At 36.7% G+C, this 15,270-nt stretch overlaps 1 protein-coding gene across 1 annotated transcript; it reads right to left on the minus strand.

Annotated features, from left to right (window-relative positions):
• Positions 1-13,347: 13,347 nt before the first annotated feature.
• On the minus strand, positions 13,348-14,225 carry LOC122477507 (trafficking protein particle complex subunit 13-like). The gene has a single exon (XM_043570533.1). It carries the CDS (start codon positions 14,209-14,211, stop codon positions 13,426-13,428), a length of 786 nt encoding a protein of 261 aa, XP_043426468.1. The 5' UTR covers positions 14,212-14,225; the 3' UTR covers positions 13,348-13,425.
• Between the last annotated feature and the right edge of the window lie 1,045 nt (positions 14,226-15,270).

The raw sequence follows: 15,270 nt of genomic DNA on the forward strand, positions 1-15,270 counted from the left end.
GGTAGTTCTATCTTCAACTTTTTAATGTTTATTTATTTTTGAAAGAGAGCAAGAGAGTGTGAACCGGGATGGGGAGGCAAAGAGAGAGGGAGACACAGAATCCAAAGCAGGCTCCAGGTTCTGAGCCTGATGTGGGGCCCGAACTCACAAACCAGGAGATCATGACCTGAGCCAAAGTCAGATGCTCAATGAACTGAGCCACCCAGGTGCCCCTATCTTCAACTTTTTGAAGAATCTCCATATTGTTTTCCAAGTGGCTGCACCAGTTTGCATTCCCACCAATAGTGCAGTGGGTTCCCCTTTCTCCACATCCTTACCAACACCTGTTATTTCTTATGTTGTTGATTTTAGCCAACAGGTGTGAAGTGATACCTCATTGTAGTTTTCATTTGTATTTCCCAGATAAATAGTGATGTTGAGCATCTTTTCATGTGTCTGTTGGCCATCTGTATGTTTTCCTTGGAAAAATGTCTATTCTCATCTTCTGCTGATTTTTTAAATTGGATTGTTCATTTTTTTGGGTGTTGAGTTTTATCAGTTCTTTATATATTTTACATATTAACCATTCATCATATATGTCCTTTGCAAATGCCTTCTCCCATTTTGTAAGGTTGCCTTTTAGTTTTGCTGATTTCTTCCTTTGCTGTAAAAAAAAAAAACAACTTTTTATTTTGATGAAGTTCCAACAGTTTATTTTTGCTTTTGTTTCCAATGCCTCAGGATACATATCTTGTGAGAAGTTGCTAAGTCTGATGTCAAAGAAGTTCCTGCCTGTGTTCTCAAGGATTATTATTATTTCAGGTCTCACATATAGGTCTTTCATCCATTTTGATTTATTTTTGTGTATGGTGTAAGAAAGCATGTCATTCTTTTCTATTTTGTTGTCCAGTTTCCCAGCACCATTTGTTGAAGAGCCTGTTTTTTTCCCATCAGATATTCTTTTCTACTTTGTCGAAGATTACTTGACCATGTATGTAGCTGTGGGTTCATTTCTGGGATTTCTGTTCTGTTCTACTGATCTATGTGTCTGTTTTTGTGCCACTACCATACAGTTCTGATTACTACAACATTGTAATATTACTTGAAATCTGGAATTGTGATGCCTCCAACTTTGATTTTCTTTTTCAAAAGTGCTTCTGCTATGTGGGGTCTTTTCTGGTTCCATACAAATTGTAGGACTGTTTGTTCTAACTCTGTGAAGAAAGCTGATGTTATTTTGATAGGGATTGCATTGAATTTGTTGATTGCTTTGGGTAGTATTGACATATTCCCAATATTTGTTCTTCCAATCCATAAGTGTGGAATGTCTTTCCATTTCTTTGTGTTCTCCTCAATTTATTTCATCAATACTTAATAGTTTTCAGAATACAGGTCTTTCACTTATTTGGTTAGGTTTGTTCCTAGGTATCTTATGTTTTTTGGTGAAATTGTAATTGGGATTGATTCCTTAATTTATCTTTATGCTATTTCATTATTGCTATATAGAAATGCAACAGATTTCTGTACATGGATTTTGTATCCTGCAACTTTACTAAATTTGTTTATCAGTTGTAGCAGTTTTTGGTAGAGTCTTTCAGATTTTCTATATAGAGTATCATGTCATCTGTAAATAGTGAAAGTTGTACTTCTTCCTTACTGTTCTGGATGCTTTTTGTTTCTTTCTGTTGTCTGATTGCTGTGGCTAGGACTTCTACTGTTTTAGTATGGAATGTTCTGAATGTATCTGTTAAATCCATCTGGTCCAATGTGTCATCAAAACCACTATTCCTTTGTTTATTTTCTATTTCAATGATAGGCCTATCAAGGTAAGTAGGGTGTTAAAGTCCTCTACTATGATTGTATTACTATTGATAAGTTCCTTTAGGGTCTTTTTAACACTGTCTTATGTATTTTGGTGCTCTTTGTTGGGTGCATAAATATTTACAAATCTTATATCTTCTTGTTGGTTTGTCCCCTTTATTATTATATAATAATATAAAATCTCTTTTTACAGACATTGTTTTGTTTTATTTTTTGTTTCAAGTTTATTTAAATTCCAGTTAGTTAATATATAGTGTAATATTAGTGTCAGGAGTAGAATTTAGTGATTCATCGCTTACATATGACACCCAATGCTCATCATAACAAGTACCCTCCTTAATACCGATCACCCATTTAACCCATCCCCCTGCCTGCCTCTTCTCCAGCAAACCTCAGTTTGTTTTCTATATATAAGAGTCTGTTTTATGCTTTGCTTCTCTTTTTGTATTGCTTTTTTAGGAAGATCTCTTCCATTTTTTAATTTTCTTTTAAGTTTATTTATTCATTTTGAGAGATAGAGTGCAAGGGTGTAGGGGCAGAGAGAAAGTGAGAAAGAGAAAGAGAGAGAGAGAGAGAGGGAATCCCAAGCAGGCTCTTCACTGACAGTGCAGAGTGTGATGTGGGGCTCGAACCCACGAACTGTGAGATCATGACCCAAGCCAAGTCAGATGCTTAACTGACTGAGTCACCCAGCCTCCCACCTCTCTCCTTTTTTCCCCCATGTTCATCTGTTTGGTTTCTTAAATTCCACATATAAGTGAACTCATATGGTATTTGTCCTTCTCTGACTGACTTATTTTGCTTAGCGTAATACATTCTAGTTCTATCCACGTCATTGCAAATGGAAAGATTTCATTCTTTTTTTGATGACTGAGTAATATTCCATTGTGTGTATGTATACATACACATACAAACTCTTCTTTCCATTCATTAGTTATTGGACATTTGGGCTTTTTCCATAATTTGGCTATTGTTGATAGTGCTGCAGTAAGCTTTGGTGTGGATGTTCCCATTCGAATCAGTATTTTTGTATCCTTTGGGTAAATACCTAGTAGTGCAATTGCTGCATCATAGGATATTGTATTTTTAACTCTTTGAGGAAACTCCGTACTGTTTTCCAGAGTGGGTGCACCAGTTTTCATTCTCACCAACAGTGTAAAAGGATTCCCCTGTCTCCATATCCTCGCCAACATCTGTTGTTTCCTGTGTTGTTAATTTTAGCCATTCTGACAATTGTGAGGTATCTCATTGTGTTTTTGATTTGTCCTTTCCTGATGATGAGCGATTTGAACATTTTTTCATGTGTCTGTTAGCCAGGTATAGCTTCTTCAGTATCATAATGACTTGATCGCTGACTGCAGCTTTGTAATATAACTTGATGTCCAGAACTACGATTCCTCCATCTTGTTTTTCTTTTTCAAGATTACTTTGGGTATTTGGGATATTTTGTGGTTCAATATAATTTGAGAACTGTTTTTTTTCTATCCCTGTGAAAAATGCTGGTGGTATTTTAATAGGGATTGAATTAAGTGTATAGATTCCTTTGAGTAATGTAGACATTTTAATATTTGTTCTTCCAACCCATGAGCATGAAATATTTTTACATTTCTTTGTGTCATCTTCAATTACTTTCCTCAGTGTTTTCTAGTTGTTGGAATACAGATATTCTACATCTTTGGTTTTGTTTCTTCCTAGGTATCTTATTGTTTCTGGTGCAATTGTAAATGGGACTGATTCCTTGATTTCTCTTTCTGCTGAATCTTTATTGGTTTATAGAATGGCAAGAGGTTTCTATGCATTTATTCTATATCCTGTGACTTTACTGAATTTGTGCATCAGTTCTGGCAAATTTTTGGTGGAATCTTATGGGATTTCTTTATAGAGTACCATGTTATCTGCAAATAGCAAAAGGTTGATTTCTTCCTTATTGATTTGGATGCCTTTTTTTCTTTTTGTTTTCTGACTGCTGAGGTTAGTTCTTCCAGAACTATGTTAAATAACAGTGATGATTATGGACATCCCTGTCTTGTTCCTGACCATAGAGTAATAGCTCTCAATTTTTCCCCATTGAGGATGATATTAGCTGTGGGTCTTTCATATATGGCCTTTATGATGTTGAGGTATGTTCCATCTATCCCTACTTTGTTGACATTTTTTTTTATCAAGAAAGGATACCAGGGCAGCTGGCTGCCTCAGTCAGTAGGGCATCTGACCCTTGATCCCAGGGTTGTGAGTTCCAGCCTCACATTGGACGTGGAGCCTACTTAAAAATAAATAAATAAATAAATAAATAAATAAGTAAAATGGATGCTGTACTTTGTCAGATGCTTTTTCTGCATCCATTGAGAAGACCATATAGTTCTTATCCTTTCTTCTATTAATGTGGTGTCCCATTGATTGATTTGGGAATACTGAACAATGCTTGCAACACAGGAATAATTCCCATTTGATCGTCGTCAATAATTCTTTTAATGTACTGTTGAATTAAACTTGCTAGTATTTTGTTCAGAATTTGTGCATCCCTGTTCATAAGGAATATTGGTCTGTAGTTCTTTTTTAGTGGAGTCTTTGGTTTTGGAATAGGTGTGATGCTGGCCTTGTAGAATGAGTTTGTAACTTTTACTTTCATTTCTATTTTTTGGAAGAGTTTGAGAAGAATAGGTATTAACTCTTCTTTAAATGTTTAGTAGAATTCTCCTGTGAAGCCATCTGGCCCTGGATATTGTTTGTTGGAAAATTTTTGATTACTTATTCCATTTCTTTCCTGGTTACTGGTAAGTTCAAGTTTTTTTTATTTCTTCCTGCTTCAGTTTTGTAAGTTATAAGTTTCTAGGAATATATTCATTTCTTCCATATTTCCCAATTTGTTGGCATCCAAATTTTTACAGTATTCTTTTATAATTGTTTGTATTTCTGTGGTCTTGGTTGTGATTTCTCTTCTCTCATTTGTGATTTTACTTATTTGGGTCCTTTCTGTTTTCTTTTTGAAGAGTAGCTAAAGGTTTATCAATTTTATTAATTTGTTTCAAGGAACCAGGTCCTGATGTCATAGAACTCTTCTACTTTTTTTTAATCATTTATTTCTGCTCTAATCTTTATTATTCCTCTTATTCTGCTGGTATTAGGCTTCATTTGTTGTTCTTTTTCTAGCTCCTTTTGGTGTGAAGTTAGTTACCTATTTGAGATTTTTCTTGCTGATTAAGATAGGCCTCTATTGCTATATAGTTTCCTCTTATAGTTTCCTCTTATGACCACTTTTGCTATATCCCAAATCTTTTGGACTCTTGTGTTTTCCTTTTCATTTGTTGACAGGTACTTTTTATTTCTACTTTTATTTCCTGGTTGTCCCATTTATTCTTTAGTAGCATGTTCTTAGACTCATGTCTTTATGGTCTTTCCAAGTTTTTTCTTGTGGTTGACTTTAAGTTTCATAGCATTGTGGTCAGAAAAGATGCATGGTATGATGTCAATCTTTTTGTAATTGTTGAGGGTTGAGTTTTGACTTAATGCGTTACATACTCGGGAAACTGTCATGTGCAGTCGAAAAGAATGTGTATTATACTGCTTTAGGATGGAATTTTCTGAATATATCTGTTAAGTCTATCTACTTCTGTGGGGGATAAGCTTAGGAACCCCCCCGGGCTTACACCAATGGGTTAACAAGGCATAAAGAAATACAAAGTCCTAAAATGCTCACACCCGAGTTTGGGTAACCAGACTGGCACTCCAAGAATAGGGAGGCACAAAAGTGTCAGGAGTAGGGAGGTGCAAAGGCACCCCAAAATAGAGAGGGAGAGGCAAAGGCCTGAAATAGAAATGGTGCAAAGGTGCTCGATACATAGGAATAACAAGATTAGATATTCAAGGTGAAAGCACCCAAAATTTAGTACTATAGCAGAAAGCTGCTTTCATAGGAGAATAAGGCCAGGTTAGGTAAATTGGTGAATAGGACTATGGACCGATGTGCTGCAGGCAATGCAGCCCAGAGCAGAGATGATTAACAAAGGAAAAGGTGCCTTGTTAAACCTGAGGTTATTCCCTCTGTTTCATCCTCTAGGCTGGCAAAAATAAACAGACACGATGCCTTCTGTCTGTTGTTAACAACCATCTACCCATCTGCCCGGCACCTGGATTTTGCTTTATATTGACCCAAACCCCAAACACTGTATATCTTCAAAATCCCCTTTTCCCCCTCATATCCACAAGTTAATGTTCCTAGTTTCTTTGTCTCTTTGTACATGCCCATAATGTTTGCAAGCCATCTGATCAGAATAAATATGGGGAAAGGACCCTTATTCAGGGCTCTTGTCTTTTTCCCGGACATTAGCCATCTCTCGTTTTAATTCTGCATCTGCTCTTTTGCTAGACAAAAGATAACTTTAGAGTTAGAGTCCATGACATGCTTCATTGTGTCATTCAAAGCTATTGTTTCCTTATTGATTTTCTGCTTGGGTGATATGTTCTTTGATGTAAGTGAGGTGTTAAAGTCCCCTACTATATAATATTAATATCAATGAGTTCCTTTATATTTGTTATTATTTGCTGTATGTATTTGGGTGCTATCATGTTGGGACATAAATATTTACAATGTTGGATCTTCTTATTGACTAGACCCATTTATTATGATATAATGCCCTTCTTCATTTCTTATTACATTCTTTGGCTTAAAATCTAGTTTGTCTGTTATTTAAGTGTTGCTACTCCACCTTTTTTTTTTATTTTGATGTCCATTTGCATGATAAGTGTTTCTCCATCCCTTTATTTTCAATCTGAAGGTATCTTTAGGTCTAAAATGAGTCTCTTGTAGGCAGCATATAGTTGGGTCTTGTTTTTATTTTTTTTTCTTTTTTTAAATCAATTCTGACACCCTATCTCTTTTGTTTGGAGCATTTAGGCCATTTACATCCAGAGTAATTATTGATAGATATGTATTGAGTACCATTTTATTACTTGTTTTGTCATTTTTTCTGGAGATTTTCTGTTTCTTTCCAGTTTTTGTTGCTTTTGGTCTTTCCCACTTAAAAAGTTCCCTTAATATTTCTTGCAGGGCTGGTTTAGTGCTCATGGACTCATTTAGTTTTCTTTGTCTGGGAAAGTCGTTATCTTTACTTCTATTCTGAATGATAGCCTTGAGGCACAGAGTATTATCAGATACAAATTATTTCCATTCAGCACATTGACTATATCATGCCACTCCCTTCTCACTTGCCAAGTTTCTGTGGAGATATCTGCTGCTAAAGAATTTTTTCTTTATCTCCATATTTTGTAAATGTAACTGTAATATGTCTTGGTGTTTGCCTGCTTTGTTGATTTTTATGGGAGTTTTCTGTGCCTCCTTGATATGGATGTCTGTTTCCTTCCCCAGATTAGGGAATTTATTAGCTATTATTTCCTCAAATAAAACTTCTGCTCCTTTTTCTCCCTCTTCTTCTTTTGGAAGCCCTGTGGTATGAATGTTATTATATTTTATGGAGTCACTGACTTCCCTAAGTCTGCTCTCATGATCCATCATTCTTCTCTCTCTTTTTTTCAGCTTCATTATATTTCATTATTTTATTTTCTATGTCATTCGTTCCTCTACTTCTTCCATTCTTGTGTTCACTCATCCAGTCTCTTTCATATCTCTGTTATTGCATTTTTCATTTCTTCCTGATTATTTTTTAACTCTTTTATCTCTGCAGAAAGGGTCTCCCTGATGTCTTCCATGCTTTTCTCAAGCCCAGAGAGTATCCTTATAATTGTTGCTTTAATTTCTCCATCAGGCATATTACTTATATCTTTTTCAATTAGATATCTGGTTGTGACATTTTATTCTTTCTTTTTGGATGAATTCTCCCATCTTGGGATTTCGTCTACATCTCTGTCTTCTTCTCTGTGTTAGAAAAGCCTGCTTCGCTTCCTTCTGAGAGTAGTGGCTTTATGAAGAAGAGATCATATAGTGTCCAGGGCCTGACACTTCAGTGAGTGTCAGTGATATGTGCTGCAGGCCCTCTGCTGCTGTGTTTTGGCTGCTCTAACCCTCAGGTCAATCTTCTGTAGAGATATTTCTTGCCTGCAATGAGCAGAATTTGGACCTTGGTCAGAGTGTGGCAAATTTTAACTAGGTGTGCTCTGGTCTTCTTGTTAAATGAGAATTGGTGGTACTTCCACTAGCCTTACAGAACTCTATCATTAGTAGATGGGGTACCTGTGGGGTTTCTGCTTGTCTTCTGGGAAAGGGTTCACTGTGCTGGTCCTTATGAACACTTGCCCAAGAAAGGCAGTACCAGCAGTGCACAGGGGACAAGGACTTGTATGCAGGTTAGGCATTCAGTGTTGGTGATGTGCTGTTTCCTGAAGTTCATTTATCCTGTGGGGCAGGTGAGAGAACAGGTGCCAGCCAGCTCCTCTGTCCCTGGAGAGGTGTCTCTGTGCTTGCTGTTCTCAAGGAAGCACTCCCAGAAGAGTGAATTAGTTCTCCTGTATCCCAGGCATTTTTCAGATCACTGTTTTCTTGCTGTCTGTTTCCAGGTTTTGTGCCTGCCTGGAGCAATGTACTGCACATTGGGCTGTATCCCAGCCAAGGTGCTGACTTTTAAAATCTAAACTTTAGAGACCTTGTGTGGCAGGGACAAGCACTGGTCTTCTGGGGAAATGACTCACCACACTGGGACTTATGTAGACTTGACACAGAATGGCAGTCATGCTAGAGCACAGGGACATGGAACTTGGGGCAAAGCAGGCTAAACAGCCAGTGTCTGATTTAGCATCCCTCTGACTGACTTATTTCACATAGAATTATACTCTATGGTTCCATCTATGTTGTTGTAAATGGCAATTTTTCATTATTTTTTTATGTCTGAGTAATGTTTATATATATGATATATATATCACCTTCTGTATCCATTCATCTGTAAATGGACAATTGGGTTGATTCTATATCTTGGCTATTGCAATAAACATAGTGGTGCATATGTCTTTTCATATTATTAGAGTAAATACCCAGTAGTGGAAATACTGATCATATGGTAATTCTTTTTTTAATTTTTTGAGGGACACTCATCCTGTTTTCCACAGTGACAGCACCAATTCACATTCACAACAAGAGGGTACAAGGGTTCCTTTTTCTTCACACTTCACCGACACTTGTTATTCCTTTTTAAAAATTTTTATCAATTCTGACAGGTGTAAAGACTTCCTATTTCTTCCTTATTCAGTCTTGGTAACTTGTTTGTTTTGAGTAATTTATTTATTTCTCCTATGTTATTCAATTTGTTGGCATACAGTTGTTCATGGTAGTCTATTATAATGCTATGTATTTTTGTAGGATCAGAAATATATCAGTGGTAATGTCTCCTCTTTTATTTATGATTTTATTTCTTTTGTCTTCTTGTGTAAATCTTGTTTAGGTAAAGGTTTATCTATTTTATCTTTTTGAAAAACTTTTAATCTCATTGATGGTTTCTATTGTTTCTCTAGTCTCTATTTTATTTATTTCTGCTGTGATCTTTGTCATTTCCTTCCTTCTGCTAACTTTGGGCTTAGTATGTTCTTTGGTTTCTAGTTTTTTGTGGTGTAAAGTTTGGTGGCTTATGGCTTTTGTGGTGTAAAGTTTGGGATTGCATTGAATGTGTAGATTGCTTTCGGTAGTATTGATATTTTAACAATATTTGTTCTCACAGTACATAAGCATTGAATATTTTTCCATTTCTTTGTGTCTTCTTCAATTTCTTTCATAAGTTTTCTATAGTTTTCACCATACAGATATTTAACATTTTTGGTTAGGTTTATTCCTAGGTATTTAATGGTTCTTGGTGCAATTGTAAGTGGGATTGATTTCTTGATTTCTTTTTCTGTTGCTTCATTAATGGTGTATAGAAATACAATTTATTTCTGTACATTGATTTTATATCCTGCAACTTTGCTGAATTCATTTATCACTTCTAGCAGCTTTTTGCTGGAGTCTTTTGGGTTTTCCGTGTAGAATAGCATGTCATCTGCAAAAAGTGAAAGTTTGACTTCTTCTTTGTCAATTTGGATGCCTTTTATTTCATTTTGTTGTCTGATTGCTGAGGCTGGGACTTCCTACACTATATTAAATAACAGTGGTGAGAGTGGGCATCCCTGTTTTGTTCCTGATCTCAGGGGGAAAGCTCTAATTTTTCCCCATTGAGGATATTAGCTGTGGGCCTTTCATCTATGGCTTTGATGAAGTTAAAGTATGTTCCTTCTATCCCAACTTTCTTGAAGATTCTTATTAAGAAAAGATGCTGTATTTTGTCAAATGTTTTTCTGCATCTATTGACAGGATCATATGGTTCTTATCCTTTCTTTTATTAATGTGATGTATCACATTTATTTGCAAATATTGAACCAGCCCTTGTATCACTTATATGTATATATCACTCTATTGTTCATTCCATCAAGTGTATTTCTCATTTCAGTTATTGAGCCTTCCATTTCTTTTTTTTTAAGTTTATTTATTTATTTTGAGAGGAGAAAGAGAAGGAGAGGGAGAGAATCTCAAGCAGGCTCACACTGTCAGAGCAAAGAGCCTGATGCAAGGTTCAAACTCACAAACTGAGATCATGACATGATGTGAAATCAAGGGTCGGATGCTTAACCAACAGAGCTACACAGGTGCCCCTTGAGCCCTCCATTTCTGCTGTGTTATTCCTTTTCTCTGTGTTAAGGGTCTCCCTCATGTCTTCCATTCTTTTCTCAAGTTCAGTGAGTATCCTATGATCATTACTATTTTTAAGAAATATAATTTTTAAGTAACCTCTACAAAGTGGAGCTCAAACTCACAACCCCGAGGTCATGAGTCACATGCTCTTCTAACGAACCCAGCCAGGCACCACTATGGTCATTACTTTAAATTCTCTATCAGGAATGTTACATATATCCTTTCCATTTAGATATCTGGCTGTGACCTTGTCCTGTTCTTTCATTTGGGATAAATTTCTCTGTGTTTTCATTTTTCTAAGCCTCTGTGCCTGTTTCTGTTTGTTAGCAACGTCAGCTGTCTCTCTTATTCTTGAGGGTAATGGCCTCATGAAGAAGAGGTTCTGTAGTATCCTGCAGTATAATGTCCTATTCCCTAGGGACTGGCACTTCTGGGAGTGTCACCAATGTGTGTTTCATATGCTCTGCTCTTTTGTTCTGGCTACTTTATCCTTCAGGCTAGTCATCTGCAGATGCTCTTTTTGCCTGTTGTGGGCAGTGTTTTGTCCCTGGACTGAATGTGGCATGTTTTAACTAGGTGTTCTCTGGTCTGCTTGTGAAAATGAGACTTGTCAATACTGCTGCTGGAACTGAGGCACAGCATAAATCCTGTGTCAGGAGATGGGTTTGGGGGTGGTCTTCTGGGGCAGGGGGCCTGCTGCACTGGGACTGAGGCAAGTGTTACTAAGAAAGGCAGTTCCACCAGAGCATGGGGAGGAGGGGCTTTGTGTAAGCAAGTTAGGTAGGTAGGTTCCTGTACGTGGCCTTGTGCTGATGCTGAGGAACAGTTTTGGGGGGGGGGTGGAAATGGTTGCTGATAGTTCCTTTGTTCCAAGAAGGATCTCTACATGAATGCTGTCTCTATGAGATGTGCTCTGAGAACAAACAACCTTCCCACTGTCTGCCCCAGCCACTCTTCAAATCACTGTTTTCATGCCATGTATCCACAAGTTGCCTGTCCTCTCTCCAGAGCAGTGCAATTTCCTCTGGGATCTATCATAGTGAAGCCCACTTAACTTTAAAACTCCAGGCTTTAAGCCCCACTGATTGCAAGAATTCACAAAAGTCAGCCCCTCTCACTTTCCAAGTCAATTGCTATGGGGATTCATTTTTCCTGTGTGCCATGTGCTAGTCTGTTCCTCACCCTTCTCCATAACCGTGGCTCCCTCCCCACCACAATGGCCATGATCTATTTCTCTCACAAACTGAGTCTCCAAACTTTCTACCTTCTTTGATATGGCATTTTCTTTATCTTTATTTGCGTAGTTTATTGTGCCAGTCTTCAGGTCAGTTTCTGGTGTATTTAGGATGACTTGATAGTTATCTGTGTTTGTAGGACAAGGTGAGCCTAGGGTTCTCCTACTCTGCCACCATCTTTCAACCTTTTCATCTAGACCCTGTTTTTAATCTTGCCTTTTAATTCATCACTTGTTTTTGATTTCCTAATACTTTTCACTCAAGGATTCCATAAATGTACCTCATGGGTAAAACAAGTTATTTTATGACTTTATACTACTAATTTTAATATCCAAGTGTGTGCAAGGAGCTCATGGGGTACACACTTGTGTGTGATATATGTATAGTGTGTATGCATATATTCATGTATATCTGCTTATGTTGATAAGTCAGATCTTCAACAAAAAAGAGAGAATGTGGTCAAAGTTAGTGAAGGTATTATTTACTCAGGTGTGTTCAGTGAGTCAGAAAAGCTGGAGGTAGATAAAACAGTAACCGAAAGCTAATATGAGAAAGTCCATTACTATTCTTGGGCCTAAAGGAGCAAATGGAGGGGGCTTATAATTTCTGTCATTTCTATGTATAATGCATTCATGAATTGCTTCTAAACTAAGAAATTAGTGCATAATCATTAAAAGAAACACAATGTGGAAGGGTAGAGACTCGAGGAAAATATCATTGAAGTATGGATCTTATATTTTCAAAAGTTAATGATTAATGTCTGAGATGATTTTATTTTTCTAACAAAAAACTGACATGTAAGTAAAAGATAGGATAATTTTTTTTACAGATAGCAATAAAATATTCTTATTGCACACTTCTTTATCATACCAACCTCAATAGTAATTAGGAGATCCATATTTTTGTGGGAGACAGAGGTGGGAACAAATGCCTGTTCTTGCACTTATGGAAGTGACCATTTTAGTTCAGAGTTCCAAACCTCATCCCAAAATTTGCAAACCTACTAAACCTACTAAATCTACTTAAGAAAGGAAGTAGCACATTTTAGGTGTGTGTATGTGGATGTACATATATAAACAAGGCTGATTTTGGCTTCGAATAAAAGTGAAAAACCATTACACTAATTGTTAAAAACCAACTGACTAATCCAGGTAGGATTCACAAGGGCCCTTGCAGGCATAACAACTGAAGAAAATAACTCCACATGTTCATAAAATTTTACCAAGAAAAATAAGTGAAAAAGAGCCAGTTCAGTGTGTAAAAAAATGTAAGCCCTAATAATTTTGAATACAACTTTAAAATATTGTCATTTCCAAGTAGTAAATGTCAACATGTTTAAATAATGAGAGTCATCCTGAATTTTATTTAGCACTGTCATCAATAGTTCTCTATTGACTGAAAGGAGAAAGGAAAAAAATAAGACAGGATAAATCGAACTCTTGGCAAATAAACCATAATAATCATTTAAATTATCAATATACTGCTAAGTTTTTATGTTCTCAATAGCAGCTTTACTAAAACAAGAAATGTTAGAGTGTACTTAATATAAAATGGAAATCGACAGATTGCTCTTTTTTTGAAATCAACAAATGTTTAATTATCACAGGCATTCACAGTCTTAAAGGAAGTAAATGAAAATAATCTGTGTATTTGCTATTGATGATTTTGATGCTGAAAAATGTATGTAAAACTTCTCTGTGGAAAGCATAACACTAGTAGTTTTCTTCAGTTTTCCATTTTAAACGTGGAAGGTATTACACAGATCTTTGCAAGGTTATTACAGGCATAGGTTTTTTTTAATACTTTGTCTGTTACCTGTATGCCAGAGACACCTTGTAGGCCCAGTTTTAAGGACAGTAGTGTCAAGGTGAAGCAGAGAGATGAACTTGGTGACAGCTTTCCAAGATACCTTCCTGAACTTCCACACCAGCGAATAGAATCTGTATCACACATCTCCAAAACCAATTTCATTTTCTTACCACTGCAGTTGGTTATCTTACAGATAATATTAAAAGGCTCTTCTAAAATTACAGTATCTGGGATTGTTTCCAAAGACAGCCTCATGTTTCCATAACCTGGAGCCTCTCTTTGAAGCTGGATTGTCTGTAGCATTGCCATCTCACCTAGATCTCTTTTCCACACTATATCTAATGTTCCCATTTCTATTAGTCCCCTAATGGTACCAGCTTTCTCAGAAAATTCCTGTTTAAACTCAAGGTAGTATAAATACTGGCGTCCTTCCATTGACTGTAAAAATGTTCTTGTTCCAAAGGTACACTGATCTTCACCAGCTTGATTGACAGTATTTAATTCTTCCCTGGTGTACATTTCAGGTGGCTTTAATAAAACTTTTTGTATAAAGACAGTTGAAGATGAAATATTCTGAATCTGGATTTCAAGAAATAAGTCACTCATCCCTGAATTGTAAAACTTTGTTTTAACTTCAAATGGAGGGAGAAAAGGAAATAAGCACAGTTTACTAAAAAACATCTTTCCTCCACACCATTGCATAGATACTGAACCTACAGGATGACTCTTCCAAGTGTCCTTATTTTGTCATGGATGACATCATCAATACAACAATTGAATGAATGTTCTGCCATGGTATCCATGAAGACCAAAAGATGTAAAAGCTGAGTACTTGTCTGAAGATCAGTATTTTCAATATGATTTTACAACTTATTTGCAATCATTGGGAATCCTCACATAAATGGAATTTGCCTCTCAAAAATGTATTTCTAAATATTTATCATAAAGCCAACACCTCCCCCAAACATTGCCATTTCTGGTAGGGGGCCACCAGTTATCAGCTGGTTAGAGAAATTACCAGGTAAATCCCTATCTTCACATGTAACTGGAAAGTTGGTGAATAAACTATGCTTAGTAGATAGCACAACTTTGAGTGTCATCAAAATCTGTCTGGGTGGATTCCCTTCTATTTTGACCACAATTTTGCCCACTGTCTTATAAAGCACTGGGGTCCATTTGAGTCATGTATGGTGAAATGACAGACATGGAGATAATTGCTTTTGAATGAAGAGTTTAATACTTAAAATTCTTAAGAAATGGTGGCATGGTATGCCACACATGGCCACATGGGGATGCACTAAGGTTGGTCAGGAGGCAGAAGGAATGAAAGAAACACATAGGTGCAAGTCTTCGTTGGAATTTCTGTGGGAAAGACAAAGCAGTTAAAGTAAGCAGATTAGAGTTGGCTAATTTGAATAATGTCATCAGGCTCCTGGCTATAGGGACTTTCTCTAATTGCCTGGTACCTGTCCCTGAGGTTATATTAGGGCAAAGGGATAGTGGTTTAAACTGAAAGCTCCATAAAAGAGGTAGTTGGCTGGTGTGGGCTCCAGACTGGTTTGCATATAAAAGGCATTCTCACAGGGGAGTAATATGCTATCTAAAGGAAATAGCTTTCCCTGGGAGGGGCAGTCTCTCCTTGGTCAGCAAGGCCCCAATATGTCAAAACATCATAAAATACAAATGATTTTTTAACAAAACATGAGTAATATGCTCACCAGATGTAGTCACTGGGGATAAGAGGTACAGGCAGGCCCAGAA

Source organism: Prionailurus bengalensis, chromosome X (genome assembly GCF_016509475.1).
Source record: "Prionailurus bengalensis isolate Pbe53 chromosome X, Fcat_Pben_1.1_paternal_pri, whole genome shotgun sequence".
NCBI classification, from domain to species: Eukaryota; Metazoa; Chordata; class Mammalia; order Carnivora; family Felidae; genus Prionailurus; species Prionailurus bengalensis.

Coding starts and splice junctions, on each gene's coding strand:
- LOC122477507 (XM_043570533.1), bottom strand. CDS start 14,211: ATGCAATGGTGTGGAGGAAAGATGTTTTTTAGTAAACTGTGCTTATTT.